The sequence below is a fragment of the Ambystoma mexicanum genome, chromosome 12, assembly GCF_040938575.1.
Source record: "Ambystoma mexicanum isolate Mex_15411 chromosome 12, UKY_AmexF1_1, whole genome shotgun sequence".
NCBI classification, from domain to species: Eukaryota; Metazoa; Chordata; class Amphibia; order Caudata; family Ambystomatidae; genus Ambystoma; species Ambystoma mexicanum.
This window is the reverse complement of record NC_090936.1, coordinates 471,565,381-471,584,403: the sequence shown is the minus strand read 5'-3', so window position 1 is coordinate 471,584,403 and position 19,023 is coordinate 471,565,381. Positions and strand designations below refer to the sequence as shown.

At 46.7% G+C, this 19,023-nt stretch overlaps 1 protein-coding gene across 1 annotated transcript in view; it reads left to right on the top strand.

Moving 5' to 3' along the window:
* The window catches only part of LOC138513680 (V-type proton ATPase 116 kDa subunit a 4-like), a 4,716,919-nt gene that overhangs the window by 3,526,567 nt on the left and 1,171,329 nt on the right, over positions 1-19,023 (top strand). Inside the window, exon 23 of the mRNA XM_069628745.1 lies at positions 3,083-3,187. Within this exon, the coding sequence (XP_069484846.1) occupies positions 3,083-3,187 (105 nt within the window). The remainder of the gene's footprint in view (positions 1-3,082; positions 3,188-19,023) is intronic.

The window sequence follows — 19,023 nt, the reverse complement described above, 5'->3', positions numbered from 1 at the left end:
CAACCAATCAACAAAGGCGGACGCCGGCCAACATACGGTATTACATGTGGAAAAATGACAGAAAATGCTCAATATGGGCTCAAAAGGCTCAGCCTCCATAAACACCTTAAACAGTCCATGTGCAAAGGAGACATATGCCCACCAAAGCTCATCAAGGATTGTGCCAACTCCCTCGCCTCTCTTCTAACGGCCTTCATCAACGCATCCTTTAAATCAGGCATCGTCCCAGCTAGCCTCAAAGAAGCCTGGGTACGCCCCCTCTTAAAAAAAACCACTCTAGACCTCGCCCAGCCCAATAACTACCGGCTCATAACCACTGTCCCCTTCTTGCTCAAAATTCTGGACAAAGCAGCCCACATACAGATCCAACACTATCTTGAAACCAACTCCATCCTAGGAAAAAGACATTCAGGCTTCCACAAAGGGCATGGCACAGAAACTGCCCTAGTAGATCTTAAAAACCAGATCTCGGCAGGGACGTCCTTTCGGGGTCGCCAGAGGTCGTTTTTTTTTTTTTGTAATGCAAGCTCCTGGGCTGTGGCCAGCACTATGCGGCTCTTTACTTCTGGAGTGGCTGGCTTTCTTGTTCAGGCCCCTTAAAAAAAAGAGAAGTAAAATAAGAACAGGAGTGCCACAAGTCTAACACTTTGAGCACTGACCCTAAATAAGAAATAATCGGAATACCAAATAATGTGTCTTTCTGGAATTCTATACAATAATTGCTAGACTCATTAAAGGTTTATTTCAGGGACACTTCAGGGGGTGAGTCACTGATTTAGTCTGTTCTTAAACGCCTCAACTAAGCCTTTCATCCTTCTAAGGTCGATAAATGAGTACCAACACCGGTTGGGTGATATTGGGTGTATATTTTTTCTATATAAAGCGCTTAAGCTTAAGCGTTAAGTGCTATATAATAATACATCATTATCATTTGGTCATGGACGTCTTCTTGCATTCACAGTAATTTGGTAATATGGGCCCATACACACTGATATTAATGATACATATGGCGATCCATTCTTGTATGCAATGTACATCACATTATAGTGATATCGTAACCATATTTTTCGTAGTGTACAATGCTATGTGATGCCACTTCCTGTTTTGTCAATGGTGAAAGGTCGTGCTCCATCTCTTCCCGCGATATTACTTTGGGGTGGGGTCAAATGACATCACTTCCTGTGATTTCATCAGGGGGTCAAGGGTCATGTGATGTCACTTCCACTACCCCTGGCATTTTGGTGAAATGACGTCCCTGCCTCTCGGCTCCCTTCGATCTTGTAGATCACAATACCCTCACCGCACACTTCACCAACTCAGCCAAATTCTCCAAAGAAGCAGCATCTTGGATCACCTCCTTCTTTGAAGGAAGGGCAATGAAAGTATTCTCAGACATAGCCAGTGCACTGCCCAATACCATTCATTGCAGAGTCCGCCAAGGATCCTGCACAGCCCCCACATGTACAATCTGTTTATGAAGCCCCTCTTCGACAAACTTGACGCACAACGCATAGCATATATCAACTACGCCGACGACACTCAAGTACTCCTACCTCTAACCGGCTCCTACAAACAAGATGCCAACGCACTACACAAGCATGGATGGCGGCTAATGGTCTCTGCCTCAATGGAGATAAGACCAAGATGATCATCCTAGGTAAAAAAGCCACATTAGATCATCTATACTTCAATTTCAGCATTGACAGCACTATCATACCCGTCTCTACGTCTGTAAAGACTCTAGGGGTCCACATGACGCTACACTCTCCATGACGAGACAGGTAAGTGCCATTGCCTCAGCATCGGCACACACCATCAAACTTATCAACGCCATAAAACCTTACCTCTCCAAGCTGAACTGTCTCTCAATAGCCAGAGCTACTATAGAGGCCAAACTCGACTATTGCAACGCCCTCCTTGCCGGTACCTCAGCTAGAAACATAAACAGACTCCAAGTCACCCAAAATAATGCCATTGCGAGGTACTTTTCCTTTTTTGTTTGAAATAGGGCCCTATAACTCTTTGTTTTTACACCGGGCTGGGGGTTGAATGCTGCATACGAAGCACGACTTTCATAGACAATCGCAAAAAGGGGAGGTACACTTAACTTGGAATAGTAACAAATTCTCTCCACTCTATTTTGAAGAAAAATGATCAGTGAAATAAGAGATATTCCTTCCATATAGTCGCCGGCAGAAAAATCACGACTTAGTCTTGAACCGGAACCAGAATTAAAATACATGAGATAGAACATTAACATTTTACTCATCAAGAATCCGGGAAAAATTCTTGTAATGAGAAGATCAGAACCTGAAGCTACATACTACAGCGTCCGCTCGAAGTCCGAGAACTCAAATATCCTGAGGATTTCTTCTCCTAGCCCAAGAGAACAATAGATGGTATTGGTAGTGCCAGAACATTCTCAAAGCTTCCAAGGAAACACAGAATGCAAGCTTAACAGCAAGGGTGATATAACAGTATGTTTGCAAATGTGTATGACACTTGCACAAGCACATTCACATTATTGCAAGTTTAAATACGCTTGCAATGCATTTGCACTGGTTCTAATGTGAATGTGCAAGTGCACACAGCATGCATGTCTTTTCTTAATTGATGGCACATGTGCAAATAATACTTTTGCATAGGCAAATGTGCCGCAATACTGCCAACAAATTGAAAGAAACAAATTGTCTATGAAATACAGGAACAATCATACTACACTGAGGGAGACTCAGTAAGGAATTTCATAACCAGCTAGAGAACGACTACAAAAATATCTTAGAAAGTTGCCCTTGAAACTCTGAATGGAATTGTGTCTGAAAAGAAAGTTGGTACAATACATTTAATTTTAAATTTGAAAGATGGAGCAGCTTTCGGTTTCCCAGACATGACTCATCCTTAAAATGAAGTCCTGTGATGAGGAAGAGGGACATAGTGCTAATATATAAGTTGTTCTTTATCCCATGTACATGACTGTGAATATTCACACTGTATGATTGAATTGCTCCCTCGTTCAGCAATTTATCATTAAAGCTTCTTGGTGCAAATGTACAGACCATTTCTGTATGATTTCTTAAAACAGGAGTCACCTGAAAACATTAGGCAGACTGACCTTGCGCAGCCCGGTTTCACCAGCACCTTCACTGATGCAGACTCATTTAATGTCCAAGAGAAGCCTCACATGAAGGTAAATGATGGGGCATTGTGGGATAAAAACATTTTCAGTGATCAACTATATTTTTATGATGTGTAAGTGAAGATGTGGGTTTGAAAGCGTGCAGATTGTAAAGGTAGTTCTGACAATATTTGCTTTAAAACTCATATGAGATATGAATTGGCTCATGATTATTATTTTCAGTTACATCACGTTCATCATAGGATACTGTGTGTTATGTGTGTTTTATTGTGTTTTTATTGATTGACTATGCAGAAAAGCACTAAGGGCCTCATTACAAGTTTGGCCATGCAGGGAAAGAGTGGCTGTAATACCGTTACTGCAACTTTTTTGGGCGGTAACAGACTTATCACCATTTTTGCTGCACCAACACATTATATTTTGTGGCAAAACCGCCAGTGGAATGACTGTGTGGTAAATCCGCCGATTTGTAGAGGAAAAGGGGCGGATTCACCTCGATTGTTGCTGGAGGTAAATCCTCTACTTTACCTCCTTTACCATCCACCAGTGGTAAATACACCAACAATCCCCATGGAGTTCTGTGACTCCAAAAATGGGGATTTACCAGCACCTGTAATCCTGTGGGAACCCCATGAGACCAAGTGGCAGTAACAGTAATCGAGTTTAGTGGTAATTTGGTGGTGAATTTTCAAATTACCGCCAAACTCGTAATGAGGCCCTAGGTGCCTAATTACTGATTCAGTAGCAATAGCGAAGTATCTCTCACATCCCATCTACCAATCAGAACATGTTATTGAGTCATACTGAGTACCAGGTTATGTATCATGTTGTAAGATATACATTTAGTGTAAGTGTTACATAATGCCATCTGGTATGGGTGTGAAAGCCCTAGACTTTTTGATTTGCATTAATATAAAAAGATGCATGTTTCTGTTTCTGCTAATTATACCTCCCCTTTCAAAGTACTGCATGCCAAAATTACAGTGCACACATGTTTTGTGCTTTAACCAGTCTTCTGACAATTGCAGTGCCAGTACTGCTGTGGCTCCAAGCAGGTTCAAAGGTCATCTGTGCATGGCATGCCTCACAGTTGCAGGGGCACAACGCCACTGCAGGCAGTGGAAGTAATTTAGCTTCTGTACCTCTGAACTAAATGATAATCATTTTCTGCCTTAAACAGCCTGGTGACACAAAAATCTGAAAAAGTGCTGATTCAAAAAATGTTCTATTTAGTTCAACATAAAATGTATTTTCCTTTTAATGTGTCTTTACACTTGGTAAAGCAAATGTCTCTTTCACAAAGCACTGGTTCATACACCAAAGCAATTGTTTCCTTCACACAGTTTCCTTCCCAGGATGTAGAGCAGATATTAGAACATCACAGTTATTCTTCTAATGAAATCAATTTGTCACGATGGCACAGCAACTGTCTAATGATGCAACAGTTTGTCAGGAGGATAAAGTTAACAGTTTCTTTCCACAACACTTTTTTTTTTACCACACCCACATCTCTTCAAAGCTATTGCTTCTTTCCTGGTATATTTGTATGTCAAGACTAATGACAGCTGGTCCCTTTCCTGGTTTACTCGCCTGCCAGGAAAAGAAAATCCTACTACTACAATAAGTGTCTACTCTTAATGGCACTCCTTGTTCCAAGGTTCTCCACACCAGTGTCCCAGGTGTGGAGGGTTGAACAATGGTCGCCTATCTTCAGAGGCTCTTGACTGTGTGCAATATTGGTTACCGGTTTCCCCAAAGGTGTGTCTCAGGAAAGGAGAATTGTACCTGTGTTGCCCTTTTATCTCCTTGTTACAGTCTCTTGGCTCTTGGCAATGTGGGTTATAAATGTTCCCAAGTTAATAGTGGATAAAAGGAGAATTGCAGCATTTTCACCATCTTACTTCTTCTTTATGGCCTCTTGGCTGTTGGCAAGTTGGGTTACAGATTTCCTCAAGTTGACATCTCATAAATGGAAAATTGTGCCCTTTTTGCTTTTTTATTCTACATGCTCGGTATTCAAGATTGTCTGGTATTAGTAAATGTTCAGCTCGGAGCGTCCCAGGGTTACCTGTTCCTGCAGGCCAACTCACTGACTTCTTATGGCGTCTCTGCAGCACTCCTTGCTGCTTCGGCAGCCACCCTGCTGACCGGCAGTCCTGTTGGCAGCTCTCCTGTGTCTGCCAGTGTCTGCACAGCCCTTTTCTGGAGCTCCTCCTGCTCTGTTGCTCTGCAGGGTCTCTGCATCCTCCGGCACCTCTGAGCGACTCGCGTTGGTTCAGGAGTACGTCTCCCACAAAGCTGGGCTTCTCTCCCCGCGGCTGACCACGACTCTGCTTCCTGCTGTGCGTACTCTGCAAAACTGCACGCATTCTCGTCCCACATCAGCTTCTGCTGGCGTTCACAAATCTGCTTCAGCTCCAACCGCTTCAGCCTCTCTCCTGACTCCTTCTGCCTCTGTGCCTCTGCTACTCCTTCACACAGCTGAGACTCATTCCCAGCTTTAAATGTCCTGCTCAGGTGCCTTGGCTTCCAACAACTAGACCAGACATTCCTTTCAATCTCACCCATGACCTTCCTTAACTCTTTGTTTCTCCTCCTCGTCCCAGTGCCACGTGCATTAAGGATCTTGAAGTCCATAGGGTTTTCGCTCTTTCATGTATCTTGAGTTCTAATTGATTTGTGTACTGAATGTGATCAGAGTCAGAAGATGTTATGGGAATTACATGTGATTTAACATTGGTGACAGAAATTCTACCTAAGACAGATTCAGGATAAATAGAAGATGTTACATTTGATTCATGAATTCCCAAAGTACAAGACTTATTTTGTCTAGATGACTTTTCATAGGATGTTCTTTGGGTTTTCTCATGGGAGGGACTTGTGCAGTGACAGCATGCCATTAAATATTTGGGAATTATATGATTCTCATCCTCATAAGAAGATGAATACTGTGTTCCTCCCAAAGGAGTCACCACTTCCCCTTAACAGCCATCTCCTCTCATGTGATCTTCCATCATGATGCCACCCCGAGGGTTTAGGATTAGGTAGCTGCTACCTTGCCCCGGCACATGGAGGAGATTCTAGGCTGTGGTTCAGTGATGACTCGGCAGGATTCATCACACAAGCCTTACTTTTTTACAGTTCCGGAAGAAGCATTAAACTTTATTGAAGCGAACATTGCGCAACCCTCAAGCAAAGCAGGCAAATCAGTTAACATTAACAATGATGGTTTAGCAAACATTGACAATAATTGAAACTTGCTGACTGTTCTACTCTCCATAGAAACACACACACGGGAAGACTACAGATTTCAAGACCCGGGTATTCCCCCTCCAGTAGCACACGCTAAATGAAAATGATTGTAATATGAAGATAATATCAGTCTGTGAAAAAGGTTAAAAAAAAGAGGGTTTGTTTTTCTGTTTCAGTTCTTAGCGGCTCCCCCATGCTAGGTTGCACTTTGTTGTTAGTAATTATGCTACTTCTGCAGCATAGGGTCTGGCAAAGATTCACATGCTCATGAATATGAATATTCCCAGTTGTCAGGCTGGAAACCCTCAGTAAAAGAAAAAACAGTTTCACTTTAAAACTGTATTTATTCTCTAAACCAATCACTGTCCCCAACCAATGACAGTCCTCTCCCTAGGCTCCATCCCTGGTGGCCATCTTCAGATTTCTACTGCACGCTTCAGTGTTGGGAGTGCTCTACAAGTTTTTTTTCCTTGTGTTCAAATTGTTGGATAAGAAATTGTAGAGTTTTGACCGATTTTTAATTATCATTCGACCGGAGGTCGACTGCCCACAGCGGGGACCCGTTGTCGGTGAAGATCAAGCTTCATCGAGGCTCTTCACAGGAAGGCCCAGACTTGGGCCTACTTTGCACCTTTTAGCCATGACCGAAGAGAAGAGATGCTTCTTCAAGCTCTGCGCCAAATGTGGATTAAGAAATGTTTTCTAGAGGATCAACACCACAAATTTCTTTACTGCCTGCATCAGGCCCATGATGAGGAGGGATGCAAAGAGTTTGCAATGCAATGAGTTTTTGAAGAAGACCAAGAAAGACCGTTACAGCAGGTTGACCGCATGGTTGAAGTCGGGTAAGGCCCCTGACTTGGCCTCTGGGCATGATCAGACTTCCCCCAGGGTCGGCTGGTCCCACGATCAAACTCCCTCAGATAAGAGGTTGAGGTCCTTTGAGGATGCCCCGACCTCAGGGGTCGAAAAGAAGGCAAGGCTGCAGACCACAGACCTCACTGGGTTTGCCGCTGTTGTGGATCCCAGCTTGGGAAAAGCGAGATCGCCATTACCAACAACATCCACAGTGAGCTTAACAGCAAGAGTCACGCACTCAAAGAGGAAATTATTGACTCCTTCGAAGCTACGCATATCATCGACGGAGGAGGTAACAAAGGAAAGGTCCAAAGTGGGTCCTTCTCTGCCTCCATTGTCTTTGCCTGCAGGCAAGACAACAACAGTGTCATCATCGACGACGACTGCTGTTACCTCATTGATGGCCCTGTCAATGACCTCTACTTCATCGAAGGGATGGCAGTCTGTGAAGGTGGTCCCAATGTTCACGGCAGTAGCTACGCCGCGGGTGGCATTGCTGGCACGGTGGGAGGTTACTGCCACAGCTACAACAAAGCCCCCTTGAAAGGGGAAGGAAGCCTCTTCCCCCTGGAAAACCCAGGAAAGGGGAAGAAGTGGAACTCCAATGTCCCCTAAGAGGGGTACGGAGATGGCAGTGGAACCAAGTGTGCCGAGACACATTTACAATAGCTCCGCATAGGGCGCCGACCTGCCCAAAGGCTAATACTCAGACCATGAAGCGGGCCAGGGAGGTTTTTCAGCCCAGAGACATTTCATTGGACATTCTGACCACCCTGCACATGCTGGTAACAGAAATTCAGGTGAGGATGCCTCCCACGCCAGGCCCTGCTCCGTCTACAAGTCCACCAAGGCTGTGCAAGCGCAAGTCAAAGGAACCGGCTGGCCCAGGGCGCCAGCCAACACCACCTCCTCCTCCTGTGCGGGTTTTGACCCCAAAGAGGGATCCTGCCATGGAAACGGGCACAGATACAGCAACGGCTACGGACACCGATGAGGCCGACGACTATGTTCTGGCGGACGGAGAACCGGCAGGAGTCGATGACCCACACAGCGCCTCTTCACTGGATGAGGTTGGCTCATTCCATTCGATGATGTCCAGGGCCCCCAAGCCCTTTTTTAGCTGGTGCCTGAGAAGATGAAGAAGGAGGAGTTCCTGTATAAAAGGTGTGAGTCCAGACGGAGGACCATCATGTCCGTTCCATTGCTGGACGATATCTGGAAATAAAGGACTAGCAGTCCTGAAGAACCTGAGTACCACCCTGCCCAAGCGTGACAGACGTGATAAAAAGTACAGAGTCCCAGACTCGGCCCCCAAGTGCTTAAGGTCCCAACCTTCACCTGACTGTGTGGTCTCAGCCACGGCCAGGAAATGCTCTGCAAATCCATCGTCCTCATCCACGGTGCCCCCCAACCATGAGGGAAAGAAACTGGATGCTATGGGGAACAGACATTTTTATACATCCGGGACTGGAAAGGCAGAGTCGCCACTGGAACGAAAGAACCAATGAGGAGCTGATGGAAAAGGACCCCTACAATGACTGAACCGCCCGGTGAAGCCCTGCTGCAGGTCTGAATCTTCAGAATCCGACAACAGAGAAGATCCTCCAGGAAACTTCTTCCCTTGAGCTGGTGGGACCAACCAGTTCGCCCAAACTGCAAGCCAGGACCCCTGCTCTGGTCCAATTCGCTGTACAGAGCTACAGTGGGTCGGATAGCCAGGAAGGTCGGACCCTGCTTGGTTTTTAAGGAGTGCACCTTTTATTTGTTGCTTTGCTCTGCTGCTGGTTTCTTCCCTGGGTAGTGCAGGGCCCGCCAGTCTTCCGACTTCTTGTCAGTCCGACAGTCGCTTCAGGAACCGTGAGTGTGCAGGAACTACCAGGAACGTCCGCCTCAGCTACAGCTTCCTCTCCGTTTTAAGGTACTGTGCAAATCCAGTTGTCCGTTCCGTTCAGTCGCGGTGAAAGTGTTTGAAATCTTTCTCCAAACCGAGGGCGTGTCCTTTTCTTCTCTTTGAACTAACTTTTCTACCAAACAACCTCGTCCGGAATCCGTGGCACGAACTTTACCACGAACTACCCTGAACTGTATTATCTTGAGCAAAAGATTTTGACCCATTGACTTTGGCCCTAAGCCTTTTCTATCTGATTTTATCATTGTAGTCTCCCTTGTTCGATTGCCCTGAGTACTTACCTGTTGGTGTATTTCAATTTCTGTTAACTTTGTTTTTCCCTCCCTTTTAAATTGCTGGAGTGCCATTTTGCTCCCACTTCATTTTGTGAGCTTAACTTGTCTGGAATTTAAGGGAAGTGGTGTGGTGTATTAAGAGTGTTGTTTTTAAACTGCTTATACTAGTGTAATGTTATACAACTGAAGAGTGAAATAAATGTATATTCTTTTACTTGAAAACCTTGAGTCAGTGTTTGCCTGAATCATAGTAATTGCTTTCCTTTGTGTAACTATCTGATACTGCTCACTTACTCTTGAGATAAGTCTGGCTGCTCAGCCATCGCTACCACTTTAACTGTGTAGTACAGGCTTGTACCAAAGGTGAATTTGTACTGTCACTTGTAGTCTTAATTGTGTGTGGTGTTCCCAAAGGGTACTGCATATAATTCTGCCTAACAGTTTTCCGATATCCATTTGGCCACATATTGCAGCTGATTGGCCCAGTAATAGATTTCAAAGTTGGGAAGTTTTATGCCTCCTTTGTCATATGTGTTTTGCAGTTTCCACAGGGCTATCCTATTCCTAGTGTTATGCCAGATAAAGCCTCTGCGTATGCTCTGGAGTTTAGCAGAAAATCGTTTCGGTATTATATATGGTATGTTTCCAAAAAAGTGCGTCAGCCTTGGTAATACAACCATTTTCAACAGGGCCACCCTCCCCATCATGGCCAGAGGGAGCTTAGACCAGAATCTCATACTCTTCTCAATGTTTATTATAGCCTTCTCTGTGTTGTGTTTGTGTTCATCCCCCATTGTGTGGTATATATCTATCCCCAGGTATCGAAAGGTTGTGGTCTCCCAGGGTATTTGGAGATTTGGTAATTGCTCTCTTAGGATCCCTTTATATCTTCCCAGGTGGAATGTGCACAATTTTTTAGGGTTAACTTCAATACCCGAGACCGACGCAAATCGCTCCATTACTTCTAGGATATATTGCAAGTTTTCCTCTAGGTATCTTAAATATAACAACATATCATCCGCATATAGCGATATTAGGTGTGGCCCTCCTTTTGTGTGAATCCCCACCTCTTCAAACTGTTGTCTGAGGTATATCACTAGTGGCTCTAATGCAAGGATATATAACATCGGGGACCATGGGCACCCTTGTCTGGTACGTCTGCTAAGTTGCCACCTCCCTGAGATAACCGCTCCAGTCTTCACTCTGGCTAGTGGTGCGCTATATAATAGTTTGACCCATTTTAGATAATCAGACCCTAGACGATATGCCTGTAAAGCTGCCATCAACAATGGCCATTTCACAGAATCAAAGGCCTTCACCGCGTTCAATGAGACTACTGCGAACTCTTGTGCTTCCCTTTCTGTCTGTTCTATGACCCGGTGAAGCCTTCTAAGGTTGTCCCATATATATTCCTATGTGGGACGTATCCAGTTTGATCAGGATGTATAAGTTTGCTTATAACCCGTCTCAGTCTCCCAGCCAACACAGGCGTGAGTATTTTACTTTCCTGGTTCATCTGTACGATCCGCGCTCCATGATCAGCTTGTCAGGTTTAAGGATCGGGATGATTATCACCTCCCTTAGGGATTCTGGCAGTGTTCCTATTTCGAGAGCCTCATTTAGCATGGCCAGTAGTGGAGGAAGCACTTCTGTTTTATATGTTTTATAGAACTCGCTAGGAAGTCCATCCGAGCCTGGGGCTTTGCAAGTGGGCAGTTATTTGATTACTGCTTCTAGTTCCTCTAGTGTGACCGGGGCGTCTAAGTTCTCTCTCTCTTCAGCACTCAATTTTGGTAGACCGATGTCTTCCAGTATTTCCGCTATCTTGCTGTCTTTCTCTTCATCTGTATCTCCATACAATAATCTATAAAACTCAAAGAACCCTGCATTCACTCTCTCCTGGGTGTCAAGAACCTGTCCTCCTTCCCCTTGTATTGCTCTAATCGTCGGTCTCAGTGTTTCACTTTTGTACAACCATGCTAGCAGCCGCCCCGGTTTGTTTTCCGCCGGCGTGCTGCTCTCTATATATTTCTTATAATTTAGGTTGCAAAGCCTCTCCCAGTGTCTCACATGATTGCTGTAAATGGTTTAGGATGTCCGCCTTCTCTAAGGAGTCAACTCCACTGCGCGTAGCTGCCTCAAATTCCTCCTCTGCCTCCTGCAGTTCTTGCAATATCCCCCCCTGCAGTCCTTTAGATTTAGCTATCGCTGCTCCCCTTACCACCACTTTGAATGCCTCCCATAGGGTGCCTGCGGATTCTACGCTTCCAGTATTGTTTTCAAAGTATTCAGCAATCTCCTTTCTCAGGTCTTCTCTAAACACTGTGGGCCTCATTAAAAGTGAGGTGCAACGGGTTAACGGGACCCGCTAAAGGAGGCGGACCCGTTAAACCCGTTCCGCCTCATTACAAGCTCCCCTCGCGGGACTCGGTAAGTAACGCCTGGTCAAACCAGGTGTGCTTACCGGGTCCTGCGAGGGGAAGAGGGAGCAAACAACGGGCCGCTCGTAATCGGCCCGTTGTTTGCTCCCTCCCCCATTCCCATTTCAGCCCTATGAGGGCTGAAATGGGAATGGGGAAGGTCCGGGCCCGGGTTCCTGGAGGGAGGAATTACTGGGCCCTCGGAACTCAGAATGGCCTGGTAATTCCCCATTCTGGGAACCCGGACACAATTTTGGCGGCAGCCATGCCGCCAATAGCGGCATGGCTACCGCCAAAATCGTAATGAGGCCCTGTGTCTTTTAGTGCTTCTGTTCTCAGCCGCCATGTAGGGATTCTGGCTCTGGGGGCTTGATATGACCAGTGGTGAGTGGTCCGAGAGGATTCTTGCTCTGTATTCTGTCTGTACTATCTCTCCTATCATTTCCGGGGAGGCAAACATGTAATCTAACCGTGTATACAGATTATGTGGGGCTGAATAATGCGAGTAATGTCTATCATCTGGGTGGTGTAACTGCCATATGTCTTCTAGCTTAAAGTCTGTCAACATGGTCTGCACGGTCCTGGCTGCCGGGGCGGGTTTATCCATTTTCTCATGTGAAGAACTTTTTTAGAATTGTTTGGAGGCATTAGAATACATTCAGTGGCTGAACCTGGGTGTGCCAATTTGTGAAGGATGAAACAAAATACTAATTTTGAGGTTTTGTAACAAGTTAACATACTAGTTGTAAATAAAATCTTAAGAATAGTCTCGAGACAGCAGAGCACATTTAGTGGTAGTACCGGGCATGCAACACACACATGCCATGATCTATTGGCAAGGTGGGGGAGAACCCCACTGACCACCCTGTGTGACATGCAAGCACTTGATATGTCTTGACAGTGGGAAGAAATAACTGTTTCTGAATGTCCGAAACCTAAATGTGCAAGGTGGAGGGGGGCATGTGTCTAAAGGGTCATCACTGGAGAGGCCAGAATTGTGCTGTGCTGTCTTTTGCAAAATCAGAAGTCTTTTTTCAGTGACTATTACTTTTTCTTTTTTGCTGTTCCACCCACTATAATTGCCTCTATCCCACTCAGAGCACGCAGACAAGTGTGGTCTGCTTTGGATACCTGTTACCTGCTGCTGGCTGGGCTGTCTTTGGAAAAATCTAAAGTCTTTAGTGACTATTACTTTTACTTTTTTTGCTGTTCCAACTATAATTGCCTATACCCTGCGCTTAGTGTGCACAGAGTGTGCAGACAAGTGTGGTCTGCTGTGATCCACGGTGTGCCAGGGACGGGGTTGATCCGCTTTGTGAGACTTCCTGGTGTTCATCGTGACGGTTGGAACTGCTGCTGTGAAGAGCATCGGTAAGCAGGCTGGGTAAGCGGGATACAAACATCGACACAGACTTGATTCCTCGAACTCGAGGTAAGATGCGTTTACTAAGCGAATCTATGCTGCCGAAGAAATCTACTTAAATCAATAGGAATGCTGTAAAAAAATTGGACCAGTGCAACATTAGACTGAAGTGGCCTTAAACCGTGAGTATATGATTGAAAAAGATAATTCACCTGAAGTTAAGGAGGTGCGGGGGCTTGATTCTGAATCAACCCGACACTTGAGTAGTCGATAAAAGTGAATAAAGCTCATTATGATGTGGCGGTCGAGGCCCTTCCTTCTTCCCAAGTGGACTTGGAAATTAGCCAACGTTTTGGTTGTCAGCAATAACAGCTCCGACCTAGTCAAAGGCTTTGAACTAGGTAAAGTGAGACTGGAAACATGTTTAGTTAAGGCACTTTCTGTATCCTGGTCTCCTAATTTCAATTATTTAATTACGGCCAATACTAATAATGAGGCAGCAACATTGGACATAAAATCGCAGTTTTCGGGCACCTCTAATAACCTCAATAATTGTAAAATTGTAACGAATGACATTAACGTGCGGGAGGGAATGCATGCAAACGACTGCCTCACAGGGGTTTCAAACGAAACATTAGTGGGTGCCGAGAGAAACGATCTGTGTTTGGTAACCTCAAGTGAGCAGAGGTTTACAGAGGGATCGAAGTTGCCGGGAACGGCATTGAGAATGCAGACTCGCTTAAAAGAAAAATTGTAGGAGATTCAGTGGACGAGTGCTCACTAAACAAAAAAACACTTTTTGGAAAAAGGGCTACAACCTAGTTTGAGCCTTGGAAGAGCAGCTGAATTAGAAGACTCTGAATTGTTTGAATCAACTGAGCGATTCGAAACAGCCATTTGGGCAAAACTAAATATAGCCCCAAAGGAGGTGGAATGCTCTTCTCTACAACTTCAACATTGCCTATAGACTTTGATTTTGGAAAGGTCCTCATTATAGATGACAAACAGAGACCGGGGCCCTCTCGGATGCTGCAGAGACAGGTCACTGGCATGGGAGGGGAGTACACGGTCGCTGTAAGGGTAGGGACCAATAACAAAAGTGCACAAGGTGCACAATGGAAATGTAGAAACTGAGAAAGGACGACAAAGAAATGAAGATCAGAGTGTACCAATCGGAAAGGATTGTTCCAATTTGGCTATAACTTAAAGAAAAATAGATTCTTATGTTATGTTGCTTGGCATTTATATAGTGCTCTATATATCATTGGTATGAGCTCAAAGCGCTGATAGTTTGAACACCCTCGGGGACTGCAGTCCAGGTCAATTGAGAAAGTAGGGTGTCGACGGGTGCTTGGGTGCACCCGTTAAGTGTGCAGCTGTTGTAATTGCCTGATGGTAGCTGCATCCTAGCTTTAGGTGTGGTGGTATTGATATTGAATGTGTGCAGTAGTGGGGGCGGACACCAAGAGTGGGTTCTGGCTGTGTTAGGCCTGTGGGAAGCTTATGTGTGGGGTATAGCTGCGTTTTATTAGAGTGATGAGTTGCTCATGGGATAGTGTTCGTATGTGAGCAGGTAGGCCGAATTAATCGGGGGTGTAGCTGCACTCTAAATTGTGTGATGGTGTAGAGTAGAGAGTAAGCATAGTGATATAATAGTTTATTTATATACTTCTCCAGCATTGGATCTTTCATGGATTCACATGCTTAGAATATTCCCCGTCGTCAGGCTGGGAATCCCCGGTACATTATATAGACCCTTTCCCGTAGGAAAACTTTTTCGACGCTTATGCGTCCTATCCACCTCGTTTTGTATCATGCGTGCCCGTACCGTCAGGACGTCATGATATAAATACAGGCCCCGCCCCCGCGCTCCTTCAGATTTCAACCGTCTTTCAAAATAGTGGGATCCTCGTGATTACTACTAGTGGAAACTAGGTTGTTTTTTCTGTTTCGCTTCGGCGACGTTCAAATTCTGGAGAATTATGTCTGGAAAAGCGTTATTTCGCCCTTGTGCGACATGTGGCCTCAAAAAAGTTTATGAAGGAGATGGCCACATGGATTGTATCTTCTGTCTCCACCCGCACCACACGGCGGATACATGTGAGATATGCCAGGGTTTCTCCCAAAAAACCCTTAAGGACCGTAAAAGAAGGCTGGTCGACTGGCTTAATGACGGAGCGGGTGCCTACCCGGCTTCGGAAGTTGGCTCCACGGCCTCCAGGAGCAAGTCGGAACCTCCATCGAAAAAGGTACGGCCAGCGGAAATCCGCGCTGAGGACAAGCATAAGGGAAAGCAGGCTGGGTCTTCCTCATCACATAAAAAGCCCTCCTCCTCCTCATCATCTAAGACGGAGAGGCAAGCGCTGTCAAAATCCTCCTCAGGGGACCGTCCCAGGTCTTCCATGAGTCGAGATGCTTCAGCCGGGAAGTCGGCATCGAAATCGGCGACGAAGTCTAAGGGCTCGACGACGACGACTTGCTCGTCGACCTCAGTGTCATTGACGATGCCTATTACCGTTCAGACAGCAGCGGTTGGGATTCCTTCGTCGACGGAGACTCAGTCTATGGCTTGGCGGCCAGAGGTCTATGACCCGATCCCCCCTGAAGTCTTACTGCAGCCAGACATGGCCTGCTCGGCGGAAGGAGAAGGTGGCACGGTTCTGCAGCCATCGGATTTAGGCTTACGGCCTTCCACGTCGGTGACGACGACGAGTGCGAGTGGGGGTATGGTACCTATATCATCAACGTTACTGACCCCCCAGACAGTTTTGTCTCTGGATGTGCTTAATACTCTTCAGAAGCTCCTGCAACGGCTGGATACGCAGATCCCTCAACCTGGGACGTCATCGTCACTTTTTTCTGTACCTTCCGTCGACGAGCAAACTTGTACGGCTCGCTCGACGACTAAAAACCCATCGGCTCCCCAAGCGGTAAAAGATCGTCCTCGAGCGCAGGAGGAGGGTGAGTTGTCGGAGTCCGATTCTATACTGGGTGACTCAGGGTCAGACATCTCCCTGTCACCGTCGAGGGACCCAACATGGAGTTCGGATGTAGAGGTAGAGTCTACGAGGAGCCAGACACAGCCATCTCCCCCGGATGATGTGGGAGCCTTCCATGCAATGATGGGAAAAGCTTGTTCCGAGTTCGGCTTGATTCCTGAGGAGCAGAAGAAAGATTGTTTCCTTTTTGACCATATGGGTCAAAGGAGGAAATCGGTATTTGCCATCCCAATTCTGGACCACGTGTGGCAAGAAGGTCTCAAGACGATGCGCCATCCGTTCTCGGAGCCAGCTATAAAGGGACGGATTGAGAAAAGTTTAAAGCTCCGGAGTCCACTCCAAAATGTCTAACATCACAGCCTCTGTCTGACTCGGTGGTGTCGGCGGCAGCGGCTAGGAAGGCCAGGGTACAGCAAAAATGTTCAACGCCACCAGAAAGCGAGGCTAGGAGGCAAGACGCCTTTGGAAAAAAGGTGCTCTCGGTCGGTGCGACGACAGTAAGAGCAGCCAATTCCTTAGCGATCGTGTCACGATATGATAGAGAAATGTGGCACAAACTAGCCCCTATCCTAGAACATCTGCCAGACGAACACCGGAAAGCAGCTATGTTACTGGTGCGGGATGGCGAAGAGGCCTCGAACCACGCAATTAATATTGCAGTTGACCTAGCAGAGTCTGGCTTCAAACAAATCAACCATGGAGTAGTACTTCGTCGACAAGCGTGGCTCAAATGTACTACTTTCCGTCCTGAAGTCCAGTACAAAGTCCTTGACATGCCATGCGAAGGGGAACACCTGTTTGGCGAAAAGGTTGATGAAGCGTTGAAGGGGATGAAAGAAGACACGGATACTGCTAGGTCCCTCGGCGCCCTCCAAACGGGTAGAAACTTTCGCTCTTTTCGCCCCTTTAGGGGTGCTTCTGGAAACTCCCGCTTTGGAGCCTCGAGGGACCGTGGATTTAACAGGCCCTCGTACTCTTCGCAAGGGTTCAGACGAGTGTCCCAGTCGGCACGTAGAAGCAGAGACTATCAAGCCTCCAGGCGGCGAGGCTCGGGTCCATCGTCGACGAAGTACAAGCAAACCAGCAACCAATGACGGCCTTCGGAACGTCCTGGGGGGACGAGTCTCTCATCACTTCGACCGATGGAAATGCATCACCACAGATCGATGGGTTCTAGACACGATTCGCATGGGTCATGCGCTACAATTCAAAGACAAGCCTCCACGTCTTCCGCCTGTATTCTCGACACAGCCCCACCTCCGAATCCTACGACAAGAGGCGGCGCTTATGTTGCGAAAGGGGGCGGTAGAGAGTGTTCCTGTGGCACAGGAAGGACAAGGAGTTTATTCCCGGTTCTTCGTTGTCAAGAAGCCAAACGGCAAATGGAGGCCCATTCTCGACCTGAGGGTACTAAACAAATGGCTAAAGAGCCTAAAATTCAAAATGCTAAAGCTCCAAGAGGTTATCAGGTCGGTGCAACCCATGGATTATCTATCGTCACTAGACCTTCAAGACGCTTATTTTCACATCCCAATACGCCCACGACACAGGAGATATTTAAGGTTCGTCGTCGGGAGAAAGCATTTTCAGTTCAAGGTCCTCCCGTTCGGGCTCAAGTCCTCCCCCAGGACGTTCACCAAGTGCTTGGCCCCTATAGCGGCCCATTTAAGGAAGGATGGTCACCATGTCTATCCATATCTAGACGACTGGCTGGTCAGAGGTTCGTCCAGGGAACAAACACGAGACAGTCTAAGGGCCACAATGTCCCTCTTACAGGAACTGGGCTTCGCAATAAACTTCAACAAGTCCTCCGTAGAGCCTTCGAGGACCTTGGTCTTTCTAGGAGCGGAGTTTCATACACACACAAGCCTGGTGAGACCATCCAGCGAAAGAATTCAGAAACTTCAAAGCAAGGCGTCGGAATGGAGAGGCGGTACCAAGGTTTCAGTGCGCAAATACATGTCCCTGCTAAGGGACCATGTCGTCCTGCATTCCGTTGATAAACAACTGCCGTCTGTTTATGAGGCCTTGCCAGGAATTTCTAGCGGACCGTTGGGCGCAGAGCCGAGGTCGCTGGTCCGACAGACTGGTCGTCGACGAACAACTAGTACAAGCACTTTGCTGGTGGAGAGTGTCTACTCATCTAACGAAAGGAATGCCTCTACTGGAACCGGAGTTCCAAAAGACGGTGGTGACGGATGCATCGCTGAGCGGATGGGGAGTTCATCTGGATACGTTACAGGTACAAGGCCAGTGGTCGTTGCAGGAGTCCTCCCTGCATATCAACCTGCTAGAACTGAGAGCAGTGCGATGGGCTCTGAAATCTTTTCTTCCTCAACTGAGGGACTCGGTGGTGCGTGTCATGACGGACAACACCACTACGATGTTCTACTTGAGGAAACAAGGAGGGACACGTTCCAGGTCCCTATCGACGGAGGCACAGAAAATCTGGCATTGGGCCCTGCAACACAACATGCAAATCTTAGCGTTCCACCTGCCAGGCGTGAGAAATGTGGAAGCCGATGCCCTCAGCAGAGAAATGAACAAAGTTCACGAATGGGTGCTGAACGACCAACAACTACAACAAGTATTCAAGAAATGGGGACATCCTTCCATAGACTTGTTCGCGACGAAGAACAACAGAAAATGCCATCAGTACGCAAGCAGATGGCCTCAGCAGGGCTCACTGGGGGATGCGTTCTCCTTCCCATGGACGAACAAATTCCTGTATGCATTCCCTCCATTTCCCCTTGTCCGGAGGACGTTGCAATGGATCCTCAGGTACCCATGTCGGGTAATACTGGTGGCCCC